Below are 12,901 nucleotides of genomic sequence, written 5' to 3' on the forward strand. Positions count from 1 at the left end.
AGCCACAGCATGTGCCCCAAAACAGCCACCCCTGTGCCCCAAAACAGCCACAGCATGTGCCCCAGAACAGCCACAGCATGTGCCCCTGAACAGCCACCCCTGTGCCCCTGAACAGCCACCCCTGTGCCCCAAAACAGACACCCCTGTGCCCCTGAACAGCCACAGCATGTGCCCCAAAACAGCCACCCCTGTGCCCCAAAACAGCCACAGCATGTGCCCCAGAACAGCCACAGCATGTGCCCCTGAACAGCCACCCCTGTGCCCCTGAACAGCCACAGCATGTGCCCCAAAACAGCCACCCCATGTGCCCCAAAACAGCCACCCCATGTGCCCCTGAACAGCCACAGCATGTGCCCCTGAACAGCCACAGCATGTGCCCCAAAACAGCCACAGCATGTGCCCCAAAGCAGCCACAGCATGTGCCCCAGAACAGCCACCCCATGTGCCCCAAAACAGCCACCCCATGTGCCCCAAAACAGCCACCCCATGTGCCCCAAAGCAGCCACAGCATGTGCCCCTGAACAGCCACAGCATGTGCCCCAAAACAGCCACAGCATGTGCCCCAAAACAGCCACCCCTGTGCCCCAAAACAGCCACCCCTGTGCCCCAGAACAGCCACAGCATGTGCCCCAAAACAGCCACCCCATGTGCCCCAAAGCAGCCACAACATGTGCCCCTGAACAGCCACCCCTGTGCCCCAAAACAGCCACCCCTGTGCCCCAGAGCAGCCACCCCTGTGCCCCAAAACAGCCACCCCATGTGCTCCAAAGCATCCCCCGAGTCCCAAACTACCCCCCATGCCCCAAAACAGCCACAGCATGTGCCCAAAACCATCCCCCATGTGCCCTAAACCAGCCACAGCATGTGCCCAAAACCATCCCCATGAGCCCCAAACCACCTCTGTATGTGCCAAACCATGCCCCGGGTGCCCCAAACCACCCCTTCATGTGCCCCAAACTCTCCCATTTGCCCCAAACCACCCCCGCATCCCAAGCCATACCCCATGTGCCCCAAACCATCCCCTGTGTTGCCCCAAACTATTCCTTGAGCCCCAAATCGCCCCCTATGCCCCAACACAGCCACCCCATGTGCCCCAAACCACCCCTTCACGTGTGCCAAACTCTCCCATATGCCCCAAACCATCCCCCGAGTCCCAAACCACCTCATGTGTCCTAAAACAGCCACCCCATGTGACCCAAAACTGCCAACCCACGTGTCCCAAACCATCCCTGAGTCCCAAACCACCCGCCATGTGCTCCCAAAGAGCCGCCCTGGGTGCCCCAAACCACCCCCTCATGTGACTGAAACTCTCCCATATGCCCCAAACCACTCCTGAGTCCCAAACCACCTCCTGTGTCCCAAAATGGCCAACCCATGTGCCCCAAACCACCCCTTCATGTGTCCCAAACTCTCCCATGTGCCCCAAACCACCTCACGTGTCCCAAAACAGCCACCCCATGTGCCCCAAACTACCCCCTGAGTTCCCCAAAATTGCCATCCCCTGGATCCCAAACCATCCCCCTGTGCCCCAAACCACCCCCTCATATGACTGAAACTGTCCCATACACCCCAAACCATTCCTTGTGCCCCAAAACAGCCACCCCGTGTGCCCCAAACCATCCCCTGAGCCCCAAAACCCTTCCATGCCCCAAACCAGCCACCCCGTGTGCCCCAAACCACCCCCCGAGTCCCAAACCACCCCTTCATGAGTGCCAAGCACCCCCCAGTGCCCCCCACAACACCGTGCCAAGAGCAGAGGGGCAAGGAAGGAGAAGATCCCCCCGAGTCCCTCTGTGTGTCCCTGCCAGGCCGCCCCATTCCCCTCCCTGTCCCCTGTGTCCCCTGTGTCCCTCACCTCGTCGGGGGTGTCCCTGCTGTCAGGCTGGCTGGCGTTGGCGCGCCGGGCCAGGCTCCCTGCCCCATTCCCATCCCTGTCCCATTCCCATCCCTGTGTCCCCTGTGTCCCTCACCTCGTCGGGGGTGTCCCTGCTGTCGGGCTGGCTGGCGTTGGCGCGCCGGGCCAGGCTCCCTGCCCCATTCCCATCCCTGCCCCATTCCCCTCCCTGTCCCCTGTGTCCCCTGTGTCCCCTGTGTCCCTCACCTCGTCAGGGGTGTCCCTGCTGTCAGGCTGGCTGGCGTTGGCGCGCCGGGCCAGGCTCCCTGCCCCATTCCCATCCCTGCCCCATTCCCATCCCTGCCCCATTCCCATCCCTGTGTCCCCTGTGTCCCCTGTGTCCCTCACCTCGTCGGGGGTGTCCCTGCTGTCAGGCTGGCTGGCGTTGGCGCGCCGGGCCAGGCTCCCTGCCCCATTCCCATCCCTGCCCCATTCCCATCCCTGCCCCATTCCCATCCCTGTCCCATTCCCATCCCTGTCCCATTCCCATCCCTGTGTCCCCTGTGTCCCCTGTGTCCCTCACCTCGTCGGGGGTGTCCCTGCTGTCAGGCTGGCTGGCGTTGGCGCGCCGGGCCAGGCTCCCCGCGCGGATGTTGCTGAGGTTGATCTGACGCTCCGGGGGCGGCCCCCCGCGGGGCTGGCCCCGCACGATGATGGCACAGCCCGACAGCACCTGCGGGGACAGCGGGGACACCGGGGTCAGCAGGGACAGGAGGGGACACTGAGGTCAGCAGGGTCAGCAGAGGACAGCAGGGCTCAGAGGGGACAGAGCCGCTCAGCGGGGACAGCGGCACCAGCGGGGGACATCAGGGGTCTGAGGGGAGAGCGGGGACAGCAAGGGGACAGCGAGGGGACAGCGGGGCTCAGAGGGGACAGCTGGGACAGCGGGCAGCCCCGGGCACGGCAGGGGCAGCCCGGGAGCAGGGATGGGAAGGTGACACTGCACAGAAAGGTGACACTGCACGGACACGCACAATTCCAGGGACAGAATTCCAGGGATGTGCCCTGCCCTGGCAGGGCTCGGGAACTCGGCACCACTGAGTGCCACGGGCCTGGAGAGCCAGGAGCTGCCCCAGCTGGAGATGGGACAGAACCCATGTCCTGGGCTCATTCCCAGCAGGACAGGGGGATCCTGTGCCCCCTCAGGTGAGACCCACCTGCAGAGCTGCCCAGCCCTGGGGACACAGCAGCAGCACCTGGAGAGAGCCCAGAGGAGGCCCCGGAGCTGCTGCAGGGCTGGAGCCCCTCAGTTCCCAGGGAGCCAGGCTGGGAGAGCTGGGGGTGCTCCCCTGGAGAGGAGAAGGATCCAGGGAGAGCTCAGAGCCCCTGGCAGGGCCTGCAGGGGCTCCAGGAGAGCTGCAGAGGGACTGGGGCCAAGGCCTGCAGGGACAGCACCCAGGGAATGGCTCCCAGTGCCAGAGGGCAGCCAGGGATGGGATCTTGGCAATGAGGAATTCCTGGCTGGGCTGGGATTGCCAGAGCAGCTGGGGCTGCCCCTGCATCCCTGGCAGTGCCCCAGGCCAGGCTGGACCCTGGGGCTGGAGCAGCCTGGGACAGTGGGAGGTGTCCCTGCCATGGCAGGGCTGGCACTGCAGGGGCTCTGGGGTCCCTCAGCACACCCAGACACGGGGTCACCTCCATGCACACAGAACACCAAGGAGAATTTGGAAAATCAGGATTTTACACCGGGTGGATGAGCCCAGCTGGGCCATGTCCCACCACAGCTCTGGCTCTGAGAGCTCCAGGCTGGGCACTGCCAGCCAATCCCCTTTGCCAGGGTTCCTCACACCCCCAGCCACATTCCCCAGGTCCTGCAGCAGGGCTGGGCTCTGGGCCAGCAGCCAGAGTGTGCTGGGATCTCCCTGTTCCCGGGATGTCCCTGTTCCCAAGGATTCCCTTGCTCCCAACAGGATCTCCCTGTCCCCTCTCCCAGCTCTCTGATCCAGACTCATTTCAGTTCCAGTGCCTGCCCTGGCTCCCCACCGCCCAAAATCCCCACGGATGCTCGCAGGGATCCCAAACCCCTCCAGCAATGTGCCATCACCAGAGCCAGCCCAGCCCCACGCCCAGGACTCTGAGCCCCTCAGGATGAGCCCCCAGAGCCCACCCTGAGGCCCTGCAGCCCCTGGAGCCACGGCAGGGCCCGGAACACTGCGGGAGCCACGGGAGCTGCGGCCCAGCCAAGGCTCAGTGCTCTGTGCTTAAGGCTTAGAGGTTCCATGGCTGTAATTAACCTTAGTCTTTAATTTATAGGGCACGGGGAGGCCAGCGGGTGCTGGAGCTGCTCTGTTCAATGCCCAGCACGAGCCCTGGACCCCGGGGTGGGGTCCTTGGCGGAGCTGCTCCGTGTCCCAGGGTCGGTGCAGTGCTCTGGGGGACATTCCATCCCAGCCCCTGATCCCTGTGGCCCTGTCCCTGCCCATGGAGCGGCCACACGCCCGGGTGGCTGTCGGGATCCCCCAGTAGATGGGGAACTGCTCCAGGGATGGCAATGGGATCAGGACACTGTCCCAGCAGCCAGGTGTCACTGTCCCACCCTGCCAGCAAGAGTCACCCCAGGGCCCATCTGTCCCACTGAGGGCTCCATCAGAGAAATTTGGGCTTAAACCAGGCTTAATCCAGCCTGGAAACAGCACAGGCACACGGGGTGCACAGACCCAGCTCATGCTGCCAAGGTGGCTCCAGAGCACCGAAATCCCACGGGCACATCCAGAATCCAGAGCTGCCCCTGTGGGGCACAAAGGGTTAAAAATCCTGACAGGAGTGGGAGGAAAATTCCTGCTCCTCATCCCCATCCTGCTGCCAAACTCCTGCTCTCAAACCCCGTAGCCTCACTGTGGTTCCAGTGAGCTGCACTGTGATTGCAACAGGAAGGTGCAAAAAACCTCAAAAACCTCAAAGCTGTGACGGAGCCACAGCAGAGCGCGTGGCTGGCACCACAGAGAGCCAGGGACGCCCCTCTCCCGGGGGCATTTTGGGCTGGCTGGCCTGGAAGGGAGCACAGAGCCCACCCCGGGCTGCGGGGCACAGGCACAGCTGCCTCCCAGCCAGCAGAGCCCAAAATCCTGCCCAGAATCCTGCTGTGGATGGATCGGGCAGGGACAAGCAGCCAGGAGAGGGTTCCCTGAGCATCCCAAAATCTGCAGGGTGGCAGCAGCAGATCCCCCTGTCACCAGTGACATACGGCAGAGTGGTGCCAGAGCAGACCTGCAGTGTCCCCAGACCCCCGGTGTCCCCAGACCCCTGGTGTCTGACCACAGACCCCCATGTATCACCCCCAGATCCAGCGTCCACCCCCCGATCCCCGGTGCCCATCCCAAACCTCTGGGATCCATCCCTAGATCCCTGTCATGCATCCCCAGCCTTCCAGGGTCCATCCGCCGGTGTCCCCAGCCCTGTCCCCAGCCCAGCCACCGGCTCGGGGCTGCAGTGACAGCCGGGAGCGGGTCTCACTCCGGAGGCAGCAGGGGGTGAAGGGGTCAGTGGAGACCCCCGGATCCACCCGGACTCGGGCACGGCAACCTGGGGGGTTCAGGGGCACGGCGGGGAACGGGCTGGGGTGGGCCAGGACCAGGAGGGGACACAGGACGGGGACACGGGACAGGGCCAGGAGGGGACACGGCATGGGGATACGGGACGGGGACACGGGACAGGGCCAGGAGGGGACACGGGACGGGGACACGGGACAGGACCAGGAGGGGACACGGGACGGGGACACGGGACAGGGCCAGGAGGGGACACGGGACGGGGACACGGGACAGGGCCAGGAGGGGACACGGGACGGGGACACGGCATGGGGATACGGGACTGGGACACGGGACAGGGCCAGGAGGGGACACGGCATGGGGATACGGGACGGGGACACGGGACAGGGCCAGGAGGGGACACGGCATGGGGACACGGCATGGGGATACGGGACAGGGCCAGGAGGGGACACGGCATGGGGATACGGGACGGGGACACGGGACAGGGCCAGGAGGGGACACGGCATGGGGACACGGCACGGGGATACGGGACGGGGACACGGCGCCCGGGACTGAACGCGACCTTCGCTCCCGCGGCCCCGCTGCCGGCACACGTGGGGCCCTGGCGCGGGGGACCGGGACCCTTCCCGGGGAGCCCGGAGCGGCCAGCGGACCCCATCCCCGCGCTGTCCCGTGGGGACCCGACCGGGGCTCGGGGATCCCGCCCCGCCCCGCCCCGGGGATGCCCCGGGAGGGGCCGCGAGCGGAGCACGTGCGGCACCCCCGGGACGGCCCCGCCGCCGGCGGCACGGCGAAGCCGCTGCTCCGCGACCCCTCGGGGCACCGGGGGCTCCGGGACCGGCAGCGGAGCGGGACCACCGGCTCCGGTCCCGGCAGCCAAAACTGTTCCTGCCCATCGCAGCAGCTGGGACGGCACCGGGAGCGCGCAGTGCCCGGTCCCGGGGCAGCGTGGGGGACCGGGCTGCAGGGGGATCCCGGGGTGCAGCGAGAGGTGCCGGGCAGCGGGCGGTAACGGATCAGCAACTGCCGCCATAGGGGGCCCGGGAGCACCGGACGGGCTGCACCGGGCACGGGGAGCCGGGCACCGCGCGGGGAGCGGACAGGCTCCCGGTTACCGGCAAGGGAGGCGGGCGGCGGAGCGGGACCCCGGGCCCCGGAGGAGCCTGCGGGAGATGGAGGTCCCCGGTCGGTCAGCGGCGAGGCGCGGGGTCGGTGCGGGGAGCGGCGGGCACAGCCCTTACCATCTTGACGATGCCGCGCTGGACGACGGGCGGCGGCGCGGAGCCTCCCTGGCCGGGGTTGGCCGCGGAGGCCATGGCGGGGCCGGGCGGGCGGAGAGGCCGGGTCGGGCCGGGCCGGGCACGGGCAGCAGGAGCGCGGCGGGGCCCGGGGCGAGCGCGGAAGGGACCGCGGGGCGGGGCCTGAGACGAGGAGGGGGGCGCGGCCTCCTCGCGGCTCCGCCCCCCCCGCGCGGCCGGCGGCCAACGGGCGGCCGCTCCCGCCGCGGGCACCGCCCCGCCCCGCCGCGCCTCGGCCAATGGCGGCGCGCTGCCGGTGACGTCGCGCCCCTCGCGGCCCCGCCCCAGCCCGGCGCGCGGGAGGGGGCGGGACTTCCGGGGCGCGCGGCGCCAGGGACACGTCGGCAAAGGCCGCCCGCGCGCACACGTGGCCTCGCGCCGCGACGGGGGCGGGGCCAAGGCGGGATACGCCCCTTTCCGTTACCCAGGGGCGGGGCTTGGTGGGGGCACGCCTCTTTTCCTCAGTGGCGCGCGCCCAACCCCGGGGCCGGACCGAGGTGGGTCTGGGTTCACGGGGGTCGCCCTTGTGGCGACCCCCGTGACCCCAGACCCACCTCGGTCCGGCCCCGGGGTTGGGAGAGACCCCAGACCCAGCCCAGCCCGGCCCCGAGGTCGGGGGGGACCCCAGACCCAGCTCGGTCCCGCCCCGGGGTTGGGGGGACACCCGCGGTCCGGACACAGCCCGGGATGTTCTCCCTCGGGGGACACTGGCACTGCCCGCCCCTCCGGGGGTCCCTCCCGTCCGTGGGTGACCCCGATACCCCCAGCCCCGAGCGGGGGAAACCCTCCCGCCGTGTCCCGTGGCACCGGCTGGGGTGCCCCGGACCAGCCCCCGCCTCTCGGGAGCCGCTCCCGGTGTCACCTCTGCCGGCCCCGAGCGGAGCCGTGTCGCTCGTGGGTGGCAGGGGACATTGGAGTGGCCACGGAGGGAATCCAGGGAACGGGAACGGAGCGGCCCCGGCGCCGCACACCGGGATGGGAGGGGGCCCCGTGTCACCTGGGGGGGCGATCGGGGCGCACCTGGGAGGATCGGAACGCACGCGGTGGGGGCTGAGAAGGGATTGGAGCGCACCTGGGGGCGATCAGAACCCACAGGAATCCGCCCCGCCGGCGTCTCCCGCTGGGCACGGCACGTTTTCCCACCGTATGATATTTTTTCCCCGTGTTCCCGATGTTTTCCTGTGCCTGCTCACTCTGGGGTTTGTCCCCACGCTCAGGTCCCGGTGGGTGCAGCCCCCGCCCCTTTCCCGAGGGTCCCGGCGGTCCCGCTCCCGGATTTTGCTGCGCCGGCTGTGCCAGAGCCTCCCAGTCCATGAGGAATCCTCTTCCCACCCTCTCCCTACCTACCACAACATTTCACCGCTTCTGATCTCCCTGCTCCAGCCCTTTTGATGATAATTTATTAATTTATTGGTTTTCTCCCCGTTTTTAATACTTAGCCCCTTTTTCAGGGCAGGAAATCTCTGCCCAAAAACCTGGAAAAGCAGCTCCATTATCCTGATCCGTGGAATTTCTAGGCCTGCCATATCACTGTCCCATCTTGCACCTGCATTCCACCAGAGATGATGGGGAGGACACCTACAAGCCTCCAAATTGCCTCTTTTTAGCCCGAATCCTGTAATAATCATCATTTTGATGGAAAAGAAAGTGAAATTGTAGGTGGGAACGTGGGGATAAACTCCATTTTCTTGGTCGGCTGAGTCATCTGGGCTTTTAACTTCCACCCGTGCTTTCTGCAGGGGAAAACAATGGGATTTTCCAGGCATCCTGGTGCTCAGTGAGGAGCAGGGTGACCTTCTGCAGGGAGAAAGCCCAGAATGGTGCAAAACAGCCTTGGACGTGCAGACAGGAGCGACAGAGGGAGGGAAATCAGGGAATTCTGGAATGGGTTGGGTGGGAAGGGACCCCAGAGCCCCTGCAGTGCCAGCCCTGCCATGGCAGGGACACCTCCCACTGTCCCAGGCTGCTCCAGCCCCAGTGTCCAGCCTGGCCTGGGGCACTGCCAGGGATGGGAATGCTGAGTGGATCCCCTGGGAGCTGGAACTCATCCCTCTGCCCTCCCAGCCCTCTGGAGCTGGCTCTGAGCTGGGATGAGGAGAGGGAACACAGGAACTGGGTGTGGAGCACCAGAACGGCCAGGTCTCCTGTGGGCAGGGATGGGAATTCCCAAATCCGGTTATCCCAAATCTGGTTATCCCAGCACCCATCCCTGTGTGCAGCCTGGGGGTGCCCTGGGACTGGGGGTGCCCTGGCACCTGGTTCCTCTGAGCCACTGGCAGGTGTTCCCTGTGGGATGGGGGCCCTGCTCCCACCAGTGCCACTCAGGGAATGCAGGCACTGAGTCCCAGACAGAACCCCAGCTATGAGCTGCGGTGCTTTGGCAGCTTTGCCTCGCTGTGGAAATCTCCTGGGATAATGGAATTGCCTGTTCTGCTCCCTCTGTGTCTGCTCCACTCCCTCTGTGTCCCTGTTCCCATTGCTGTTTCCTCCCTTGTCCCTGTTCCATTCCCTCCCTGTTCCTGTGCCACTCCATGTCCGCATTCCATCCCCTCCATGTCCCTGTTCCACCTGCTCCGTTTCCCTGGTCCTGTGTCCCTCCATGTCCCTGTTCCGTCCCCTCTGTGTCGGTGTTCCATCCCCTCTATGTGCCTGTTCCACCTTCTCCATTTCCCTGGTCCCATGTCCCTCCACATCCCTGTTCCACCTTCTCCCTGTCCCTGTTCCCATGTCCCTCCCTGTCCCTGTTCCCATGTCCATCCCTGTCCCTGTTCCCGTGTCCCTCCATGTCCCTGTTCCCATGTCCATCCCTGTCCCACTCTGTGTCCCTCTCTGTCCCTGTCTCCCTCCATGTCCCTGTTCCCATACCCCTCCATGTCCTTGTTCCCTTTTCCCTCCCTGTTCCTGTTCCCTTTTCCCTTCCTGTCCCTGTTCCCATGTCCATCCCTGTCCCTGTTCCCATGTCCATCCCTGTCCCTGTTCCCATGTCCCTTCATGTCCTTGTCCCCATGTCCCTCCCTGTCCCTGTTCCCTTTTCCCTCCCTGTCCCTGTTCCCTTTTCCCTCCCTGTTCCTGTTCCCTTTTCCCTTCCTGTCCCTGTTCCCATGTCCATCCCTGTGCCACTCTGTGTCCCTCCCTGTCCCCGTGTCCGTCCCTGTCCCTGTGGCCCCTGTCCCATTCCCGGGGTGGTGCTCCTGTCACTCTGGCGGAGCAGGTCCCCTCCTTCCTCCCAGCTCGTCCCCCACTGTCCCTGCAGGGTCCCTCTCGCTTGTGTCCCTCCCCAGCTCCAGACCCCAGTGCCCGGCGCACCCCGATCCTGCTGCCAGCCTGGAATGGGGACAAGGATCCGCTGTCCCCGGGCGGGGAGGGCTCAGCGCCCCCTCCCTGGCGGGACACCAGAGGGCAGAGACGCTCTGGGCACGGCCGCTGGGATCAGGGACGGGCCAGAGCAGAGGGCAGCGAGCCCCGAGCCCCGAGCGGGGCAGCTCTGCCCCGAGCCACGGCCCGGCAGGCACGGGGCTCTCCCGGTCCCTCCCTCTGGAACAGCCCAGAGACACCGGGATGGGATGGAAACAGGGAGGAAGGTGGGGAACGGGATTGGGAATGGAGATGGAGATGGTCTGGGAGGGGAGGAGGAGATGGGGTGGAGATAAAGGCAGAGATGTAGATGAAGTAGAGATGAAAGCAGAGAGAAAAAAATGATACAAAGATGGAGATGGAGACAAAACACAGATGGAGATGGAGACTAAGACACGAATGCGGAGGCAGAAATGAAGATGCAAATGAAAATGGAGCCGGGTCTAAAGGTGGAGGTGATGGATCTGCTCGGTTGGATCCCTGTGCCCTGCAAACTCCCTGCTTTGAGAGCCGTGGGGACAGCCCTCCCTGCTGAGCCGATGCCGTGAGCGCCTTTCCTGGGACACGCCCTCCTTTGGGGAGCTCTGTGCTCCCCTCCACAGCCCCCGGTGTCCCCAACACGCCCCTGATCCTGCCTGGGGACAGTGGGGACCGGGTTCTTCCTTTCGCCTTTCCCCTTTCCTTTCCTCCCCTCTCCAGCTGGAGCGGCCAGGTGCTGGCAGCAGGGGACACTCGGGTCCCCACCAGCCCCGCTGTGTGCTGGCATTCGCGGCCACCAGCGCAGAGCCACCGTGTGCCAGCTGCCGCCCGGCGTCCCCCGCCTTTCCGAGGGAAGCGTCCCCTCGCTATCCCTGGGGCTGCTCAGCACCCTCAGAATCCCTGCGAAGGCTCTTTCCGGGGAGCAGGGCGAGGTCACAGAAGCACAAAGGCCACGGTGGGTCCTGGATCTTCCCTCCACCTCTCCAGAGCTCTGTCCCCACCTCTCCGTGTCCCCAGATCTGTTCCCACCGCTCCAATTCTGCCTTTGCACCTCTCCAAGCTCCCTGATTACACCTCCACTCCTCTCCACCTCTCCTTTTCCCCCCTCTCCATCATTCCACGTCTTTACACCTTCACCTCTCCACCTTTCCATGTCTCCATAATTCTGCCTCCATGCCTCCACCTCTCCATTTGTCCATCTCTCCATTTTAGCATTTCTCCACTTATGCCTTTTCACCTCTCTGTGTCCAGGTCTCCGTGTCTCCCCCTCTCCACATGGTCACCTCTCCATGTCCCAACATCTGTCCCCCCTCTCCTCCTCTCCTCCTCTCCATTTCACCACCTCTCCATCTGTGTCTCCACCTCTCCCGTGCCCACCTCTCCACCTCCCTCTCTTCCCGACTCCGTCCCTCCGCGTCTCCACCTCTCCATCCCACCCTCTCTCCATCTCTGCTCTGCACGTGTCCATCTCTCTCCCCACATGTCCCCCGTCCCGTCTCTGCCCCTCTCCCCGCTCTCTCCCCGCCGTTCCCCGGCCCGGTTTCCGGTGCCCGAGGCCGCAGCCGCGGTCGCGCCCGAGCCGCGCCAGGGACGCACCGCCCGGTGCCCGCCGCCGCCGCCTCCCCCCGGGCCCGCGGGGCTCCCCCGGCTCCCCGGGCGGCTCCGGGGGCTCCTCCCGCCGCCGGGGCAGCGCGGGGCCGGCCCGGGAGCGGCGCGGAGCCGGCCGGGGCCGTGCGCACCGGAGCCCGGCGCGCCCGGTCCCAGCGCGCACGGCCCCGGGGGCGGCCCCGCCGCTCCGGGACCGGCCCGGAGCCCCCCGCGCCGCCCCCCGCCCGGGCCCGGGGGCACGGGGACAGGGCCGGGCCCGGCGCCCCCGCCGCGCCGCCGAGCCCCGCGCCCCGCTCCCCGCGGCCGCGTTACGCACGGGGCTGGCCCGGCCCGGGGGCTCCTCCGGGGCTCCCCCGCGGCCGGGGCGGAGCCGGGGGGGTCCCGGGCGGCCGACGCGGGGCGGGGGGACCCGGGCCCGGGTGCCAGCGCTCCCCGCGCCGCCGGGAGCCCGAGCCCGGCCCCGGGGTGCGGGACAGCCGGGGCGCCCCGGGGGCGGCGGGGGGGCTCCCCGGGGGCCGGGGCCGGGCCCGGGCCCCGCAGGGCCGTGGTTAATGTGTAATTCGGAGCATATGGTATTTTCCAAAGGCGGGCAGCAGTGCGGAGCCCGGGGGCCGGGGCCGGGGTGCAAATAACGCTGGGATGACTCGCGGGGCCGGGCGCGGAGGGCCACGGTGATGGGCTCCTCGCTGGCTAATATTTGCTCTTCAAATATTTTACTTGAAAGGTTTACAACGTTGGTTTTTTTTTTAATCTTCCAAGAAGGGGCCATCTGTGCCGGTGCTCGCCTGGAGCACACCGGGGAGTCCCCGCCGGGGCCCAGCCGCCACCCCGGGGGCCGCCTTCTATTTGTTCAGCACCCAAAATAAATTAGATCGATGTAATAAAAGCGAAGGTGGATTTATGATTGAATCCCATATGTCCCTGTTTGCTTTGCGGGAGAGACGCGGGAGCGAAGCCCCTCGGGGGGCTCCGCCGGGGGATCCCCGGGGATGCTCCGGGGCGCGGGGACGCGGCGGGGCCGTGCTGTCCGCCGGCCGCAGGTGCTGAAACACCGGCGCTCACCCGGCACCGACTCCGAGCCCGGCCCGGGGGGCTCCGAGCGCCCCCGAGTCCCGACGGAGCCCCCCGGGCCGGGCGTGGGCTGGGCGCGGTCACGTCGGGCCGCCCCTTCCTCCCCGTCCTCCTCTCCCTCCCGCGGTGACATCACGGCCCCGCTGCCGGCACTGAGCGCCCGCCCGGCCCCCGGCACGCTCCGGTCCAGCTCCCTCGAGGCTCCGCAGGTA

General features: G+C 66.8%; 1 protein-coding gene across 1 annotated transcript in view; it reads right to left on the minus strand.

Annotated features, from left to right (window-relative positions):
- The window catches only part of LOC118697883 (staphylococcal nuclease domain-containing protein 1), an 81,743-nt gene extending 74,986 nt beyond the window's left edge, over nucleotides 1-6,757 (minus strand). Inside the window, exons 1-2 of the mRNA XM_036400879.2 lie at nucleotides 6,621-6,757; nucleotides 2,418-2,567 (exon numbers count right to left, since the gene is read on the minus strand). Of these exons, the coding sequence (XP_036256772.1) occupies nucleotides 2,418-2,567; nucleotides 6,621-6,695 (225 nt within the window). The 5' untranslated portion in view covers nucleotides 6,696-6,757. The remainder of the gene's footprint in view (nucleotides 1-2,417; nucleotides 2,568-6,620) is intronic.
- Between the last annotated feature and the right edge of the window lie 6,144 nt (nucleotides 6,758-12,901).

This window comes from Molothrus ater, chromosome 5 (assembly GCF_012460135.2).
Source record: "Molothrus ater isolate BHLD 08-10-18 breed brown headed cowbird chromosome 5, BPBGC_Mater_1.1, whole genome shotgun sequence".
NCBI classification, from domain to species: Eukaryota; Metazoa; Chordata; class Aves; order Passeriformes; family Icteridae; genus Molothrus; species Molothrus ater.